This window comes from Neopelma chrysocephalum, unplaced genomic scaffold, assembly GCF_003984885.1.
Source record: "Neopelma chrysocephalum unplaced genomic scaffold, ASM398488v2 Primary Assembly neopelma1_187693, whole genome shotgun sequence".
Lineage (NCBI taxonomy): Eukaryota > Metazoa > Chordata > Aves > Passeriformes > Pipridae > Neopelma > Neopelma chrysocephalum.
In genome coordinates this window covers 17932-29872 of record NW_020939198.1, presented here as the reverse complement: position 1 = coordinate 29872, position 11941 = coordinate 17932, and the positions used below count along the sequence as shown (strand labels likewise).

General features: G+C 71.0%; 2 protein-coding genes across 2 annotated transcripts in view; both read left to right on the top strand.

Moving 5' to 3' along the window:
- Nucleotides 1-4366, top strand: part of LOC113963043 (yjeF N-terminal domain-containing protein 3-like) — a 9498-nt gene extending 5132 nt beyond the window's left edge. Inside the window, exons 2-6 of the mRNA XM_027673832.1 lie at nt 3-393; nt 2148-2258; nt 2360-2473; nt 2976-3126; nt 4133-4366. Coding sequence (XP_027529633.1) covers nt 3-393; nt 2148-2258; nt 2360-2473; nt 2976-3126; nt 4133-4332 — 967 coding nt within the window. The 3' untranslated portion in view covers nt 4333-4366. The remainder of the gene's footprint in view (nt 1-2; nt 394-2147; nt 2259-2359; nt 2474-2975; nt 3127-4132) is intronic.
- A 951-nt stretch (nt 4367-5317) lies between these two features.
- Nucleotides 5318-10783, top strand: LOC113963042 (cartilage intermediate layer protein 2-like). Its single transcript, XM_027673831.1, is given in 10 exon segments — nt 5318-5378; nt 6166-6264; nt 6466-6738; nt 6943-7125; nt 7346-7504; nt 7584-7838; nt 7943-8051; nt 8129-8286; nt 8390-10670; nt 10672-10783. Coding segments are annotated over 10 exon segments (3690 nt in total).
- The last annotated feature ends 1158 nt before the right edge of the window (nt 10784-11941 follow it).

Sequence of the window (11941 nt, the reverse complement as noted above, 5' to 3'; positions counted from 1 at the left end):
AGCCCCACGAGCCCGGGGGCGCTGCCAGGGCCGTGCCTCGCACGGATCCAGCCCCCCCGCCCGCGGGGTTGGGCCCCCAAACGTGCCAGCCGAGCCTGTCCCCCTCCCCGAGCCACGGGCCGTGCCCACCCCGAGCCCTACGAGCCCCCAGCCCGCTCACTCAGTGCCCCGAGACCCCCAGCCCAGCGCCCTGGGGATGGAGCGGTGTCCCAAATCCTTCCCGTGGGTGGTGGGGGGCACCCCTGTCCCCCCCGTGCTCACTGGTGCCCTCTCCCCCTCCCCAGCAAGGCAGAGGCCGAGGCCATCGAGAAGGAGCTGCTGGAGGATTATCGGTTTGGGAGGCAGCAGCTCATCGAGATCTGGGGACACGCCTGTGCCGTGGCTGTCACCAAGGTGAGGTGGCCGGGGGGGCTGGGGACATCACACAGGGCTGGGGACACCACACTGGGGTGAGGACACCACACTGGGGCTGGGGACACCACACTGGGGCTGGGGACACCACACCAGGGCCGGGGGAGTTGCTGCCAGCTGCTCTCCCACCCTCCTCCTGCCCCCCTGTGTTGTCCCACCCCGGCTGTGTCTCCCTCCCACTCCGGACCGAGCTGTGGGGACAAGGGCCAGCAGTGCTGGTGGCACAGCCCGGTGGGCAGCGATGCCACGGCCGTGCCAGGGCTCCAGCCTCTCCCTGGGTGGGTTTCTTTGCATCCCTCAACCCCCCCCATTCACTATCCGCCCTGGGAATTGGGCTCAGTCACACAGCCCGTGGAAAGGGGGGATGCTCAGCCCGTCCTGGGGTGTCAGGTGAGGGGGGGTCTCTGGGGGTCCCCATGTCCTGGTGATCCTCCCTCGCTGGGGTCGCCGGGTGCTCGTGCTGGATGTGAGGAGGAGGAAGAGAAGGAGGAGGAGGAGGGGGAGGAGGCAGCCGGGCAGCGCCGAGGGGCAGCATCAAGGGCAGCTTTGTGAGCTCCGCGCCCGCTGCCTCAGCTTTTCCGTCGGAGGTGGCTCTGCCCTTCCCTTCTCCAAGGGCAGCCGGGTTGCCCGAGGAGGAGGAGAAATATTTTGGTGCTGGAGCCTCTCGGGGCCGCCCCCGGGGCTGCCCCCGGGGCCGCAGCATCCCCGGCCCCGCGGGGACTGAGCATCCTCCCCGTGGGGCCGAGCATCCTCCTCTTCCTCAGGGAGAACGCCCAGCCCCGGCATCCCCCCCCCAAGCCGGTGTTCCCCGGGCATTGTCCCCTCGGGCACGTCCCCGGGAGGCGCTGGCAGCGCGGCCGGCGCCGGGGCAGGGCCGGGGCCGGGCTCACACGGGCCGGGAGCTCCGGGCGCTGGCGGGGGGACGGGACCCGGAGCCAGGCTCCGTGAGCAGGAAAAAATCCGTCAATGGATAAACAGCGTCCCCGGGCAGGCTCCTGGTATGTGGAGCACGGAGCCGCCTCCCTGCAGCTGGCGGGGAGCCCCCGGGCCCGCGGGCACCGGCCCGGCCTGGGCAGTGTCCTCAGCCCTCCGTGGGCATCCTCCTGATCCCACTGTGGGCATCCTGCTGATCCCACCGTGGGCATCCTGCTGATCCCACCGTGGGCATCCTCCACATCCCACCGTGGGCATCCTGCTGATCCCATCATGGGCATCCTCCTGATCCCACCGTGGGCATCATCTTCATCCCACCGTGGGCATCATCTTCATCCCACTGTGGGCATCATCTTCATCCTGCTGCAGGCACCATCCTCATCCCACCACTGGCACCATCCTCATCCCATCCTGGGCATCATCCTCATCCCGCTACGGACCCTTGTCCTGCCCCACCCCAGGTGCCACCCAAGTCCTGCCACTGATGCCACCCCCCATCCAATCCCTGTCCTGCCATGGATCCCATCCCCGTCCTGCCGCGTGTGCCACCCCCATCCCACCCTGGGGATTGTCACCATCCCACCCCATGCCCTGTCCCGCCCTGGGCAGCATTCCCCGTCCCCACCCTGCTCCATGTGCCACCTCCATCCCACCCCGGGCACCATCCCCATCCCACTCCCACCGCGTGGGTCCCCTTCCCCCTCCTTCCCCGACGCCCCTGCCCCCTCCCTGTGCCCGGGTGCGGTTTGGGGGTGGCACGGTGACACGGGGAGGTGGTGACCGGCCATCCCCGTCTCCTCCAGGCGTTCCCGCTGCCCTCGCTGCCCCGGAAGCAGCCCACGGTGCTGGTGGTGTGCGGGCCGGCGCAGAACGGGGCCATCGGGCTGGTGTGTGCCCGGCACCTCCGCAGCTTTGTGGGTACCTCCCTCCCCTCCTCCTCCTCCTCCTCCTCCTCCTCCCCTTCATCCCTGAGCGATGCCGGACCCCGAGCCCGACCCCTCCCCTCCTCCCGCAGGACTACGAGCCCACCATCTTCTACCCCAAGCGCTCCCCGGACCCCCTGTACCGGGATTTCACGACACAGTGTGAGAAGATGGACATCCCCTTCCTCTCCTACCTGCCCACCGAGGTGAGACCCCCCCAGCCCCCTCAGTCCTCCCAGGCCCCCAGCCCCTCACAGCCCCCCCAGCCCCCGCACTCCCAGCCCGACAGCACCGAGTTTATTCCTCCTTTTTCCCTCCCCTTCATCCCCCCCGCCCGGTCCCGGCTCTGCTGGGAGCCCGGGGATGCCATGAAATCCAGCGGCGGCTGCCGCGGCCCCGCCAGCCACCGGCTCTGTTGTTTTTGGAAGGCTCCGGGCTGGGGCGGGAGGAATTTGACCCAAAAATCGCTGCCCTGGCCGCGGCCGCGCGTCTCGGCGTGCCGGGCTCTGCCCCGCGCCCCCCCTCCCTCCCTCCCTCCCTCCCTCCTTCCTCACCTCGGGGGGGGGGATTTTCTTGGCCGTAGCCGCTGGGTGAGTCCAGTCCTGCAGGAAAACGGGATCCCCGCGTGGGCCGGGGCCGGTCCCTGGGTGGGGGGTGACCCGGGGACCCTCCCCCGTGTGTGTCCCACCCCACCCCCGTCCCCAAAAGGTGCAGCTGATCAACGACGCCTACAACGCCGTGGTGGACGCCGTGCTGGGAGCCGAGGCGGAGGCGGGCGAGGGGAGGGAGCCCTGCGCCGCCATCCTGGCCACCCTCAAGCACATCCGCATCCCCATCGTCAGCCTGGATGTGCCCTCAGGTGCTCAGCCGGTGCTCAGCCCCCTCCCCGGGCTCGGGATGGGACCCCCGACCCGCCGCTCCTCGCATTCCTCACCACCACCCCCCCCCCGGTTGTTCCCCGCGGTGTCACCGCAGTGCCCGAGCACCCGAAGTGCCCTCCCAGGGTGGGGACATCCCCGGGGACCCCCCCGCTGTCCCCCCCCAAGCCTGGCAGCGTCCCGCGGGGCGAGGCGGATCCGCTCGATGCGTTCGGGGCATCCACGGTAAATAACAAACTCCCCGAACTGAGACATGATGTAATTTGAAAACACCCGGGCGTCTGGTGGCCAGGCCTGGAATTGTCATCACCCCCCCCCCCCCCCCCCGGGGGGGGGCCCCCCCCCCCCACGCCGCGGGAGCAAACAGGAGCCCTTGGCACGGCCGCTGGTGAATCCCCACCAAGAAAAACCCCGCGTGGAGCCAGGCCGGGGGCGGTGCCGCGGGGGCAACACGCTCCCCGTCCTCCCCGTGCCCTCCCCCCCCCCCCCCGACAGCGCCTCGACCCCTGGGGTCACCCCTGAGCCCCTCTCTGTGTCCCCACAGGGTGGGAGGTGTTTTTGGGGGGAGGTCGCTCCCTGAACCTCTCTCTGTGTTTCCACAGGGTGGGACGTGTCGGGCTTGATCCCCCTCTCTGTGTCTCCACTGTGTGGGCCCGTCCCCTGGGGTCACCCCTTCTCCCCGTCCCCACAGGGTGGGATGTGTCCCCTGGGGTCACCCCTGAGCCCCTCTCCCTATTTATTCTTCTCAGGGTGGGACGTTTCCCCTGGGGCCACCTCCTCCCTGTGTGGGTGGGGATAGGGCAGGTCCCCTGGGGTCACCCCTTTTCCCTGTCCCCACAGGGTGGGAAGTGACCCCTGAGGTCTCCCCGAGCCCTCTCTGTGTCCCCACAGGGTGGGAAGTGACCCCTGGGGTGCCCCCCAGCCCTCTCTGTGTCCCCACAGGGTGGGACGTGCCCCTGTGGTCACCCCCTCTCCGTGTGCCCGCAGGGTGGGACGCGGAGTCCGGGGGCAGCGGCGGGATCAGCCCCGACGTCCTGGTGTCCCTGGCGGCCCCCAAGGAGTGTGCCCGGCGCTTCCTGGGCCGCCAGCACTTCGTGGCCGGGCGGTTCCTGCCCTACGACGTCCAGAAGAAGTTCGAGCTCAACCCCCCCGAGTACCCCGGCACCGAGTGCGTGGTGGCCCTGTGAGCCCCTCCAAATAAAGTGCTTGGTGGCTCCTCCTCAGGGTCTGTGTGGGGTCAGGGCCATCCCGGGTTGGGGTCGGGGGATTGTGCCGGGACTCGGTTCCACACTCGGCCCCCCCCCCGTGTGTCCCCTGGGAGCTGTTCCTGGGCATGGACCTGGTGTGACCTCCCCTGTGGGGACACGGGCAGCTGTGGGGGCCCCGTGGGTGGCTGTGGGGTCCCTGGTGCTGCCACATCCCCCCGTAGCCTGAATCTCCCGGAAAACACCGGGAAAGGGTCGCTGGAGCAGCCCCCCCCCCTCCACGGGGTGTTCATCACCAGTGACGAGACACCGCTGGGGACTGTTCCCCCCCCGCCCCAGCAGGGAGAGTGTTCGTGACCCCAGCGCAGCCCCTGGAGCTGCCTCCCCCTCGGGGGGCTCCGCGCAGCCGGAGCTCCGGGGAATGCAGGGAATGCGCCGGGATTTCCGCCGGCCGGGCCGAGGGAGGGGGCTGGGGGTGACCCGGGGCCGGGGGGCGGGGGGGTCCCCACGCCGCCAGCCCCCGTCACAAGGGGTGTTTTGCATCCCGAAACGCCGGAGGGGCAGTGGGGAGCCGTGCCCGGTGCCAGCCCCACCCTGGGCTCGGCAGCGGTGCCGGGGCAGCGCCCACCGAGCACCGAGACCCCCCCCATCCTCCGGCAGCGGTGCCAGGGCAGCGCTGGCACCCCCGGCTCATCCCCGACCGCGGCAGCGCCGAGGCCGGGCTCGCTCTCGCCTCTTCCCCTTCCCTCCCTCCGCATTCCCAAGTGCATCCAATTTTAGCAGCTTTGCAAAAACAAGCCCTCAAGTTTCCCGGGCTGGAGCGGCGGCACGGCCGGCTCGGGGAGGGCTCCTTCCCGCTTCCCACTTGGACACGGCTCCGGCCCCGTGTGCCAGGAGCGAGGGGGACAGGCCTCTCCTATAAAGCCCCGCGGAGCCGTTCCCGCTCCCAGTGCCGGCCGGAGCAGCCATGGGGGAGCTGGCGCTGGCACTGCTGGCGCTCGCTGCCCTGCACGGGGCCGGGGCCACAGGTAAGGGCGGCTCTGCCACCCGGCCGTGGCACGGGGACCACGATGTCGGGGGCTGGGGGCCGAGGAGAGGGGCAGGGTGGGGATGGGGATGGGGCTGAGTGCTGGCCGGAGGTGTGCCGGGGGTGGTGGTGTGTGCCGGGGGTGATGATGTGATGTGTGCCGGGGCCAGGCGTGTGCCAGGGTCGTGGTGACAGCTGGGATGGTCACAGCTGGATGGTCACAGCTGGATGGTCACAGCTGGATGGTCCCTGTGGCATCTGACACATCGGGGACGCTCAGGGGGTTTTGTCCTCCCCTGGGTCGTGGCACTGGATGGAGGGGTGGGGACATGTCCCACGCTGTGTCCCCCCCAGCCCTGCTGGCTCTGGCACCACAGGGCTGAGCCCCAGGAAGGCCCAACTGGCTCGGTGTGACACCGGGTTCGTGCCCTGGTGGGTGGTGTGTGGGCACCTGGGGTCATGTCCTTGCCCCACATCCCCCCTCCGGGACAAGTTCATCCTGGGACAGCCAGGAGATCCCAGGCAGCATTTTCCATGAACACCCCTGGGTTCATCCCTGGCTGCCAGGAGGCTGTGGCCCCTCCTTGGCCACCCTGGACAGTGGAACTGATAAATCCCACCCCAAACCCCCTTCCCGCATGACCATGGGGGCCTGGGGGGCTCAGGGTCCCCTTTCCCACTGGGTCACGGCTTTGATTTGGTGCCCGTGGCTCAGCCAGGGACCCTCTGTGTGCCCCTGGAATGGGGTGCCCTGCTCTGGGGGTTCTCCCACCCTTTGCATCCCCCAGAGCCCCTGGAGAACGACTCGGAGCCCGGGAAGAGCGGAACGGCGGGAAAGCCCTGGAAAGCTGCCCCCGACCCGGCAGAGCTGGACCTGGACACGGCAGGTTTGGCTGTCCCTGAGCCCCCAGCAGACACCGTGTCCCCACAGTGCCACACGAGGCAACGTCCACCCTGTGCCACCCACCCCACGGAACCCCCAAACTTCCTTCTGCTCCCCAACATTCCCGCGTCCCCAGGATGTCCCTGGCTGTCACCCCGGGGTGCCCAGGGGGGCGGGGGGCACTCAGGGCCGGCTCCATTCCCAGGTAAAGGCGCCGAGTGGACGTCCTGGTTCAACATCGACCACCCCGGGGGGGACGGGGACCACGAGAGCCTGGAGGCCATTCGCTTCTACTACCGGGGCCGCGTCTGCGAGCGGCCCGTGGCCATCCAGGCCCGGACCACCGAGTGGGAGCTGCCCGAGGAGGTGGGCGAGGTGGTGCACGCCAGCCCCAAGAGGGGCTTCCGCTGCATCAACAAGGAGCAGCCCCCGGGCAAGACCTGCTCCAACTACCACATCCGCTTCCTCTGCCCGCTGGGTGAGTCCCCCTTGCATCCCACATGCGTCCCACCACCCCAGACCCCACTGGCACCTCGCGGGGGGTCCGCACCCGTCACTGTGCCCTCCCCTTGCTCATCACCCCCCTGCTCCCCATCCCGGTGGGAGCTGTGGGTCCCCTCGGAGCGGCCACCCCTCGGGTGCCGCCGGCGGGTCCCCAGTTAAGGCCCGTGCCCCTCCCCAGAGCACATCTACTGGTCCCACTGGTCCTCGTGGAGCCCCTGCTCGCGCCGCGCCTGCGGCAGCAGTGGCACCCAGACCCGCGCCCGCCGCTGCCTCAGCGCCCGCCCCGCAGCCGCGCTCAAGGAGGTCAAGTGCAAGGGCAAGGCCGTGGAGCGCCGGCCCTGCAGCGCCGGGCCCTGCCCAGGTAGGGACCCCAAAACCCCCCCACCGGCACCCACCTGCCCCCCGGGTGCTGCTCGTCCCCTGGTGACACCCACCTCCGGCTCTGCTGGCATGAGGGGTCCCGTGGAGACGTGAGCCGGGGTTGCCCCCCTGTTTGGGGACCCTCCGTGCTTCATGACCCCCCCAGGCCAGGTGCTGAGGGGCCCGTGCTGCCCGATTCCCATGCGGTGTCCCCCCCGCAGAGCCTGCCTGGACGGAGTGGGGCTCCTGGGGCCCCTGTTCTCACAGCTGCGGTAGCGCCGGGACACGCGTCCGGCGCCGGAGCTGCGAGGGCTCCAAGAAGACGCCGTGTCCCGGCCGCCCCACCGAGGTGCAGAAATGTCCCCCCTCGCCCTGCCCAGGTACCACCCTCGGGGACATGGGGGGACCCCCTCCCCGGTGCCCGCCGGCCCCGGGGGTCTGAGCTCCGTGCCCCCGCAGCCTGCCCCGAGCACACGCTGCAGGGCACCGTCGTCACCGGCGCCGGGGCGGCGCTGCCGGACGCCAGGATCTACCTGGAGGGCTCCCCGCTGGCGCTGCTAGGACGCAGTGACGCCCACGGGCGCTTCACTGTCACCGCGGGGCTGTGCCAGGGCAGCGCCAACATCAGCGCCCACCACGAGGGCTTCGCCCCGGCGCTGGCACCCATCACCTCCAACAGCTCCGGCCCGGTGCTCCTGAGGCTGCGGCGGCTGGGTGAGCATGGTGGGGTGGGTGGGGGGCAATGCACCCCTCGGGGGGTCACCCCAAAGGGTGCGGGAGGCGATCCAGGGGTGCCCATGGCTCGTTCCACCTCGCAGAGAAGCCCTACATGGTGCTGCACCCCAGGGCGCAGGTCCGGGAGGCCGGGCAGGACGTGACCTTCTGCTGCAAGGCCTCGGGCACCCCCGTGCCCAAGAAGTACTACTGGTGAGGCGGGACGGGGGGGGCGGCGTGGGAGGGCAGCGCCGGGCGCATCCCCGCTGAGCCCGTCCCCGTGCCCGCAGGTACCACAACGGGACGCTGCTGGAGAGGAAGGGGCAGCAGCCGGGCGGCCGCCTGGCACTGCGGGGGCTGGCGCCGGAGCAGGCGGGCACCTACCACTGCAAGGCCAGCTCCGAGGCGGGCGCCATCCGCTCGGTGCCGGCACAGCTCACCGTGCTGGGTGAGAACGGGGTGGGCCTCACCAGCCACGGCATCCCCCCCGGGTGGGGAACATCATCCTGACCCCCCTGACCCCGCTGACCCCGACCCCTCCGTGCCCCCAGCCCAGGGCCAGCAGAGCTGCCGCTCGGAGCCGGAGCCGAGCCTGGTGGAGCTGCCCAGCGAGTGCCCCCAGGACGCCGCCGGCTCCCGCCACTACAACGTGGGCCGGTGCCCGCCCTCCCCGTGCGCCGGCGGCCCCGGCGACCCCTCGGGCTGCGGGGGGGCCCCGGGGCACTGCTGCGGGGTGCGCAGGATGGAGCTGCGGGAGATCCCCTGCGCCGGCTCCCTGCTGCCCGTCAAGGTGGTGGCCGAGTGCGGCTGCGGGCCCTGCGCCCAGCCCCGCGTGCTGGTGCAGGGCCGGGTGACGGCGGCCGACACCGGGGAGCCCCTGCGCTTCGGGCAGATCTTCCTGGGCGGCAGGAAGGTGGGATTCACCGGCTACAAGGGCTCCTTCACCATCGAGGTGCCGCCGGACACGCGGCGCCTGGTGGCTCGTTTCGTGGACCGGCAGCAGCGGTTCCTGGATGCCGTCAAGGTCCTGCCCTTCGACCCCCGCGGGGGAAGCGTCTACCACGAGGTGAAGGTGCTGCGGAAGAAGGAGCCGGTGGACCTGGACAGCAGCCGGGGCAACGCCATCCCGCTGGGGGAGGCGAGCGGCCGGGAGCCCATCGGGGAGCTCGTCCTTCCCGCCGGCGCCTTCCTGCGCCCCTCCGGGGAGGTTTTCAACGGCACGGTCAGAGCCAGCGTCACCTTCCTGGACCCCAGGGACGTGGCGACGGCCAGCGCCGCCTCCAGCGACCTCAGCTTCGCCGACGCCGAGGGCGAGATCGTCCCCCTGCGCACCTACGGCATGTTCTCCGTGGATTTCCGGGAGGGGGAGAGCGGCGCGGCGCTGCAGACGGGGCCGGTGCAGGTGCGGATGGACACGGGGCAGGTCTGGATGCCGGAGCACCTGCAGAAGATGAAATTGTGGTCCTTGAACCCCGAGACCGGCCTGTGGGAGGAGGAGGGGATCCTCCGCCCGGCCGCGGGCAGCCGGCGGAGGAGGGAGGAGAGGACCTTCCTGGTGGGGAACCTGGAGATCCGGGAGCGGCGCCTCTTCAACCTGGACGTGCCGGAGGATCGCCGCTGCTTCGTCAAGGTCAGGGCCTACAGCAACGAGAAGTTCAACGCCTACGAGCAGCTGGAAGGGGTGGTCATCAGCCTCATCAACCTGGAGCCCCAGCCCGGCTACCCCAGCAACCCCCGCGCCTGGGGCCGCTTCGACAGCGTGGTGACGGGCCCCAACGGCGCCTGCCTGCCCGCCTTCTGCGACGGCCAGCGCCCCGACGCCTACTCGGCCTACGTCACCGCCACGCTGGGCGGGGAGGAGCTGGAAGCCGTGGCCTCCAGCCCCAAGCTCAACCCCGGCGCCGTCGGGGTGTCCCAGCCCTACCTGGGCAAGCTGGGCTACCGCCGCTCGGACCACGACGACCCCGACCTGAAGAAGACGGCCTTCCAGATCAACGTGGCCAAGCCCGACCCCAACAACGTCGACGAGAGCAACGGCCCCATCTACTCGTACCGCAGCCTGGAGGAGTGCGAGCGGGCGCCCGCCAGCGCCAACCACCTGCGCTTCTACCGCGTGGAGGTGGACAGGTACGAGTACAACGTGGTGCCCTTCAGGGAGAGCGACCTGACCTCCTGGACCGGGGACTACCTGTCGTGGTGGCCCAACCCCCAGGAGTTCAGGGCCTGCTACATCAAGGTGCGGATCGAGGGGCCGCAGGAGTACATGGTGAGGTCTCGGAACGCGGGGGGCACCCACCCCCGCACGCGGGGGCAGCTCTACGGGCTGCGGGACGCGCGCAGCGTGCGGGACGCGGCGCTGGACGGCACCTCGGCGGCCTGCGTGGAGTTCAAGTGCAGCGGGATGCTCTTCGACCAGAGCCTGGCCGACCGCACCCTGGTGTCCGTGGTGCCGCAGGGCAGCTGCCGCCGCACGGCCGTCAACAACCTCCTGAGCGAGTACCTGAGCCGGCACCCGCCGCTGGCCGACAACAACCACACCGGCGCCTTCGCCATGCTGGCCCCGCTGGACCCGCTGGGCCACAACTACGGCATCTACACGGTGACGGACCAGAACCCGCGCCTGGCCAAGGAGATCGCCATCGGCCGCTGCTTCGACGGCACCTCCGACGGCTTCTCGCGGGAGATGAGGGCGGGCGCGGGCACGGCCGTCACCTTCGCCTGCCAGGAGCGGCCGCCGGGCCGGGAGAGCTTCTTCCAGCGCCTGCTGACGGCCCCGGCCGAGGCGCTGGCCGAGATCCGGCGGGAGATGGGGACCGGCGAACTGCGCCGCGCCCCCCCCCGAGGTGATGGACTTCGCCTCCGGCGCCCGGGCCCCGGGCCCCACGCCCGCCCCCCGGACCCCCAGCAGCCCGCGGAGGCCGGGTCGGATCCGGGGCCGGCCCTGAGCGCCCCTGGGTCCCCCGCGCCCCCTCCCCGGCTCAGCTCGGCCCTCCCTTTCCCCGTCGCTTTTTACCCGCGCTCATTTATAACGACCGGGGGTGTGGGAGGGGGGATGCACCGGGGACACGCGGAGCGGGACCCTCCCAGGGCGGTCCCCGGGACCTGGGGAGGGGGGTGTCAGCGGGCCCCCCCGCCGGCCTCGCCAGCCCCCTCCGGTGCTGCCCCTGCCCCCGGCCCGGCCCTGCGCGGGGCAGCTCTTGGTGCTCAGCCCTGGGACAGCGGGGCCGCGGCCCCGCGGGGTATTTAAATAAAAGGAATAAAAGAGGGGGTGGAAGCAAAGAGGGGACGGGGCTGGGATGGGAAGGGGGTCCCCGCCCCGCGGAGCTCCCAGGGCTGAGGGTGCCGGGAGCTGGGAGCGCCCATCGAATCCCTGCATCCCACAAGGAATCGGGGGGCTTGGAGGGGGGGAAAACGCCGGGATAATGTGGGTAAGATGCCCTCCCTGTGGTGCCAGCCCTTCAGCCGCGGTGCCAGCCCCACCCCCGGCACCCTTGGTGACCCCGCGGCACGGAGGGCAGGTTTGTACATTATTTATTACGAAATATAGAGTCGTGTGTACACCCGCCTGGCTGCTGGGCTTCTCGGTGGGGTGGGGGGGGGGGCAGACACGTGTGTCCCTCTCCCTCCTCGGTGCGGTCCCCCCCCCTTGCCAGACCCTGCCCCTGTTCGGTAGCACCGTCCCGGCGGCTCCTGTTTGCCTTGGGGCGGGTTCAGCCGGGCTGGCGGAGCCTCGGGGGGCCCCGTGCCAGCTCCCCGCGGCCGGGGGACGTGGCAGCCGGGGAGGGGGGGGGGCCCCATCCAGCCCCAGGGGCCCCCCCCGGCACAGGGATGTGCCCAGTGCAGGAGCCGGGTGACCCCAACCAGGGCGAGGGGCAGGGGGTGTCCGTCCGGCTGACGTCTGTCTGTCCCCCCCCAGGGCTCGCGGTGGGTTTCGTGGGTCCCTCCCCCCGCGCCCCCTCCCACCCGCGGCTCCGGCGGATGCTGTAATGGAACAGGCGGCGTTTATGGGGCCAAACCCGGGACAACATTTCCCTTTTACAACCCGCTTTGGCCCCGGCGAGGCATTTTTTCGCCCTTTCACTGGATGCGGCCGCTCGAGAGAT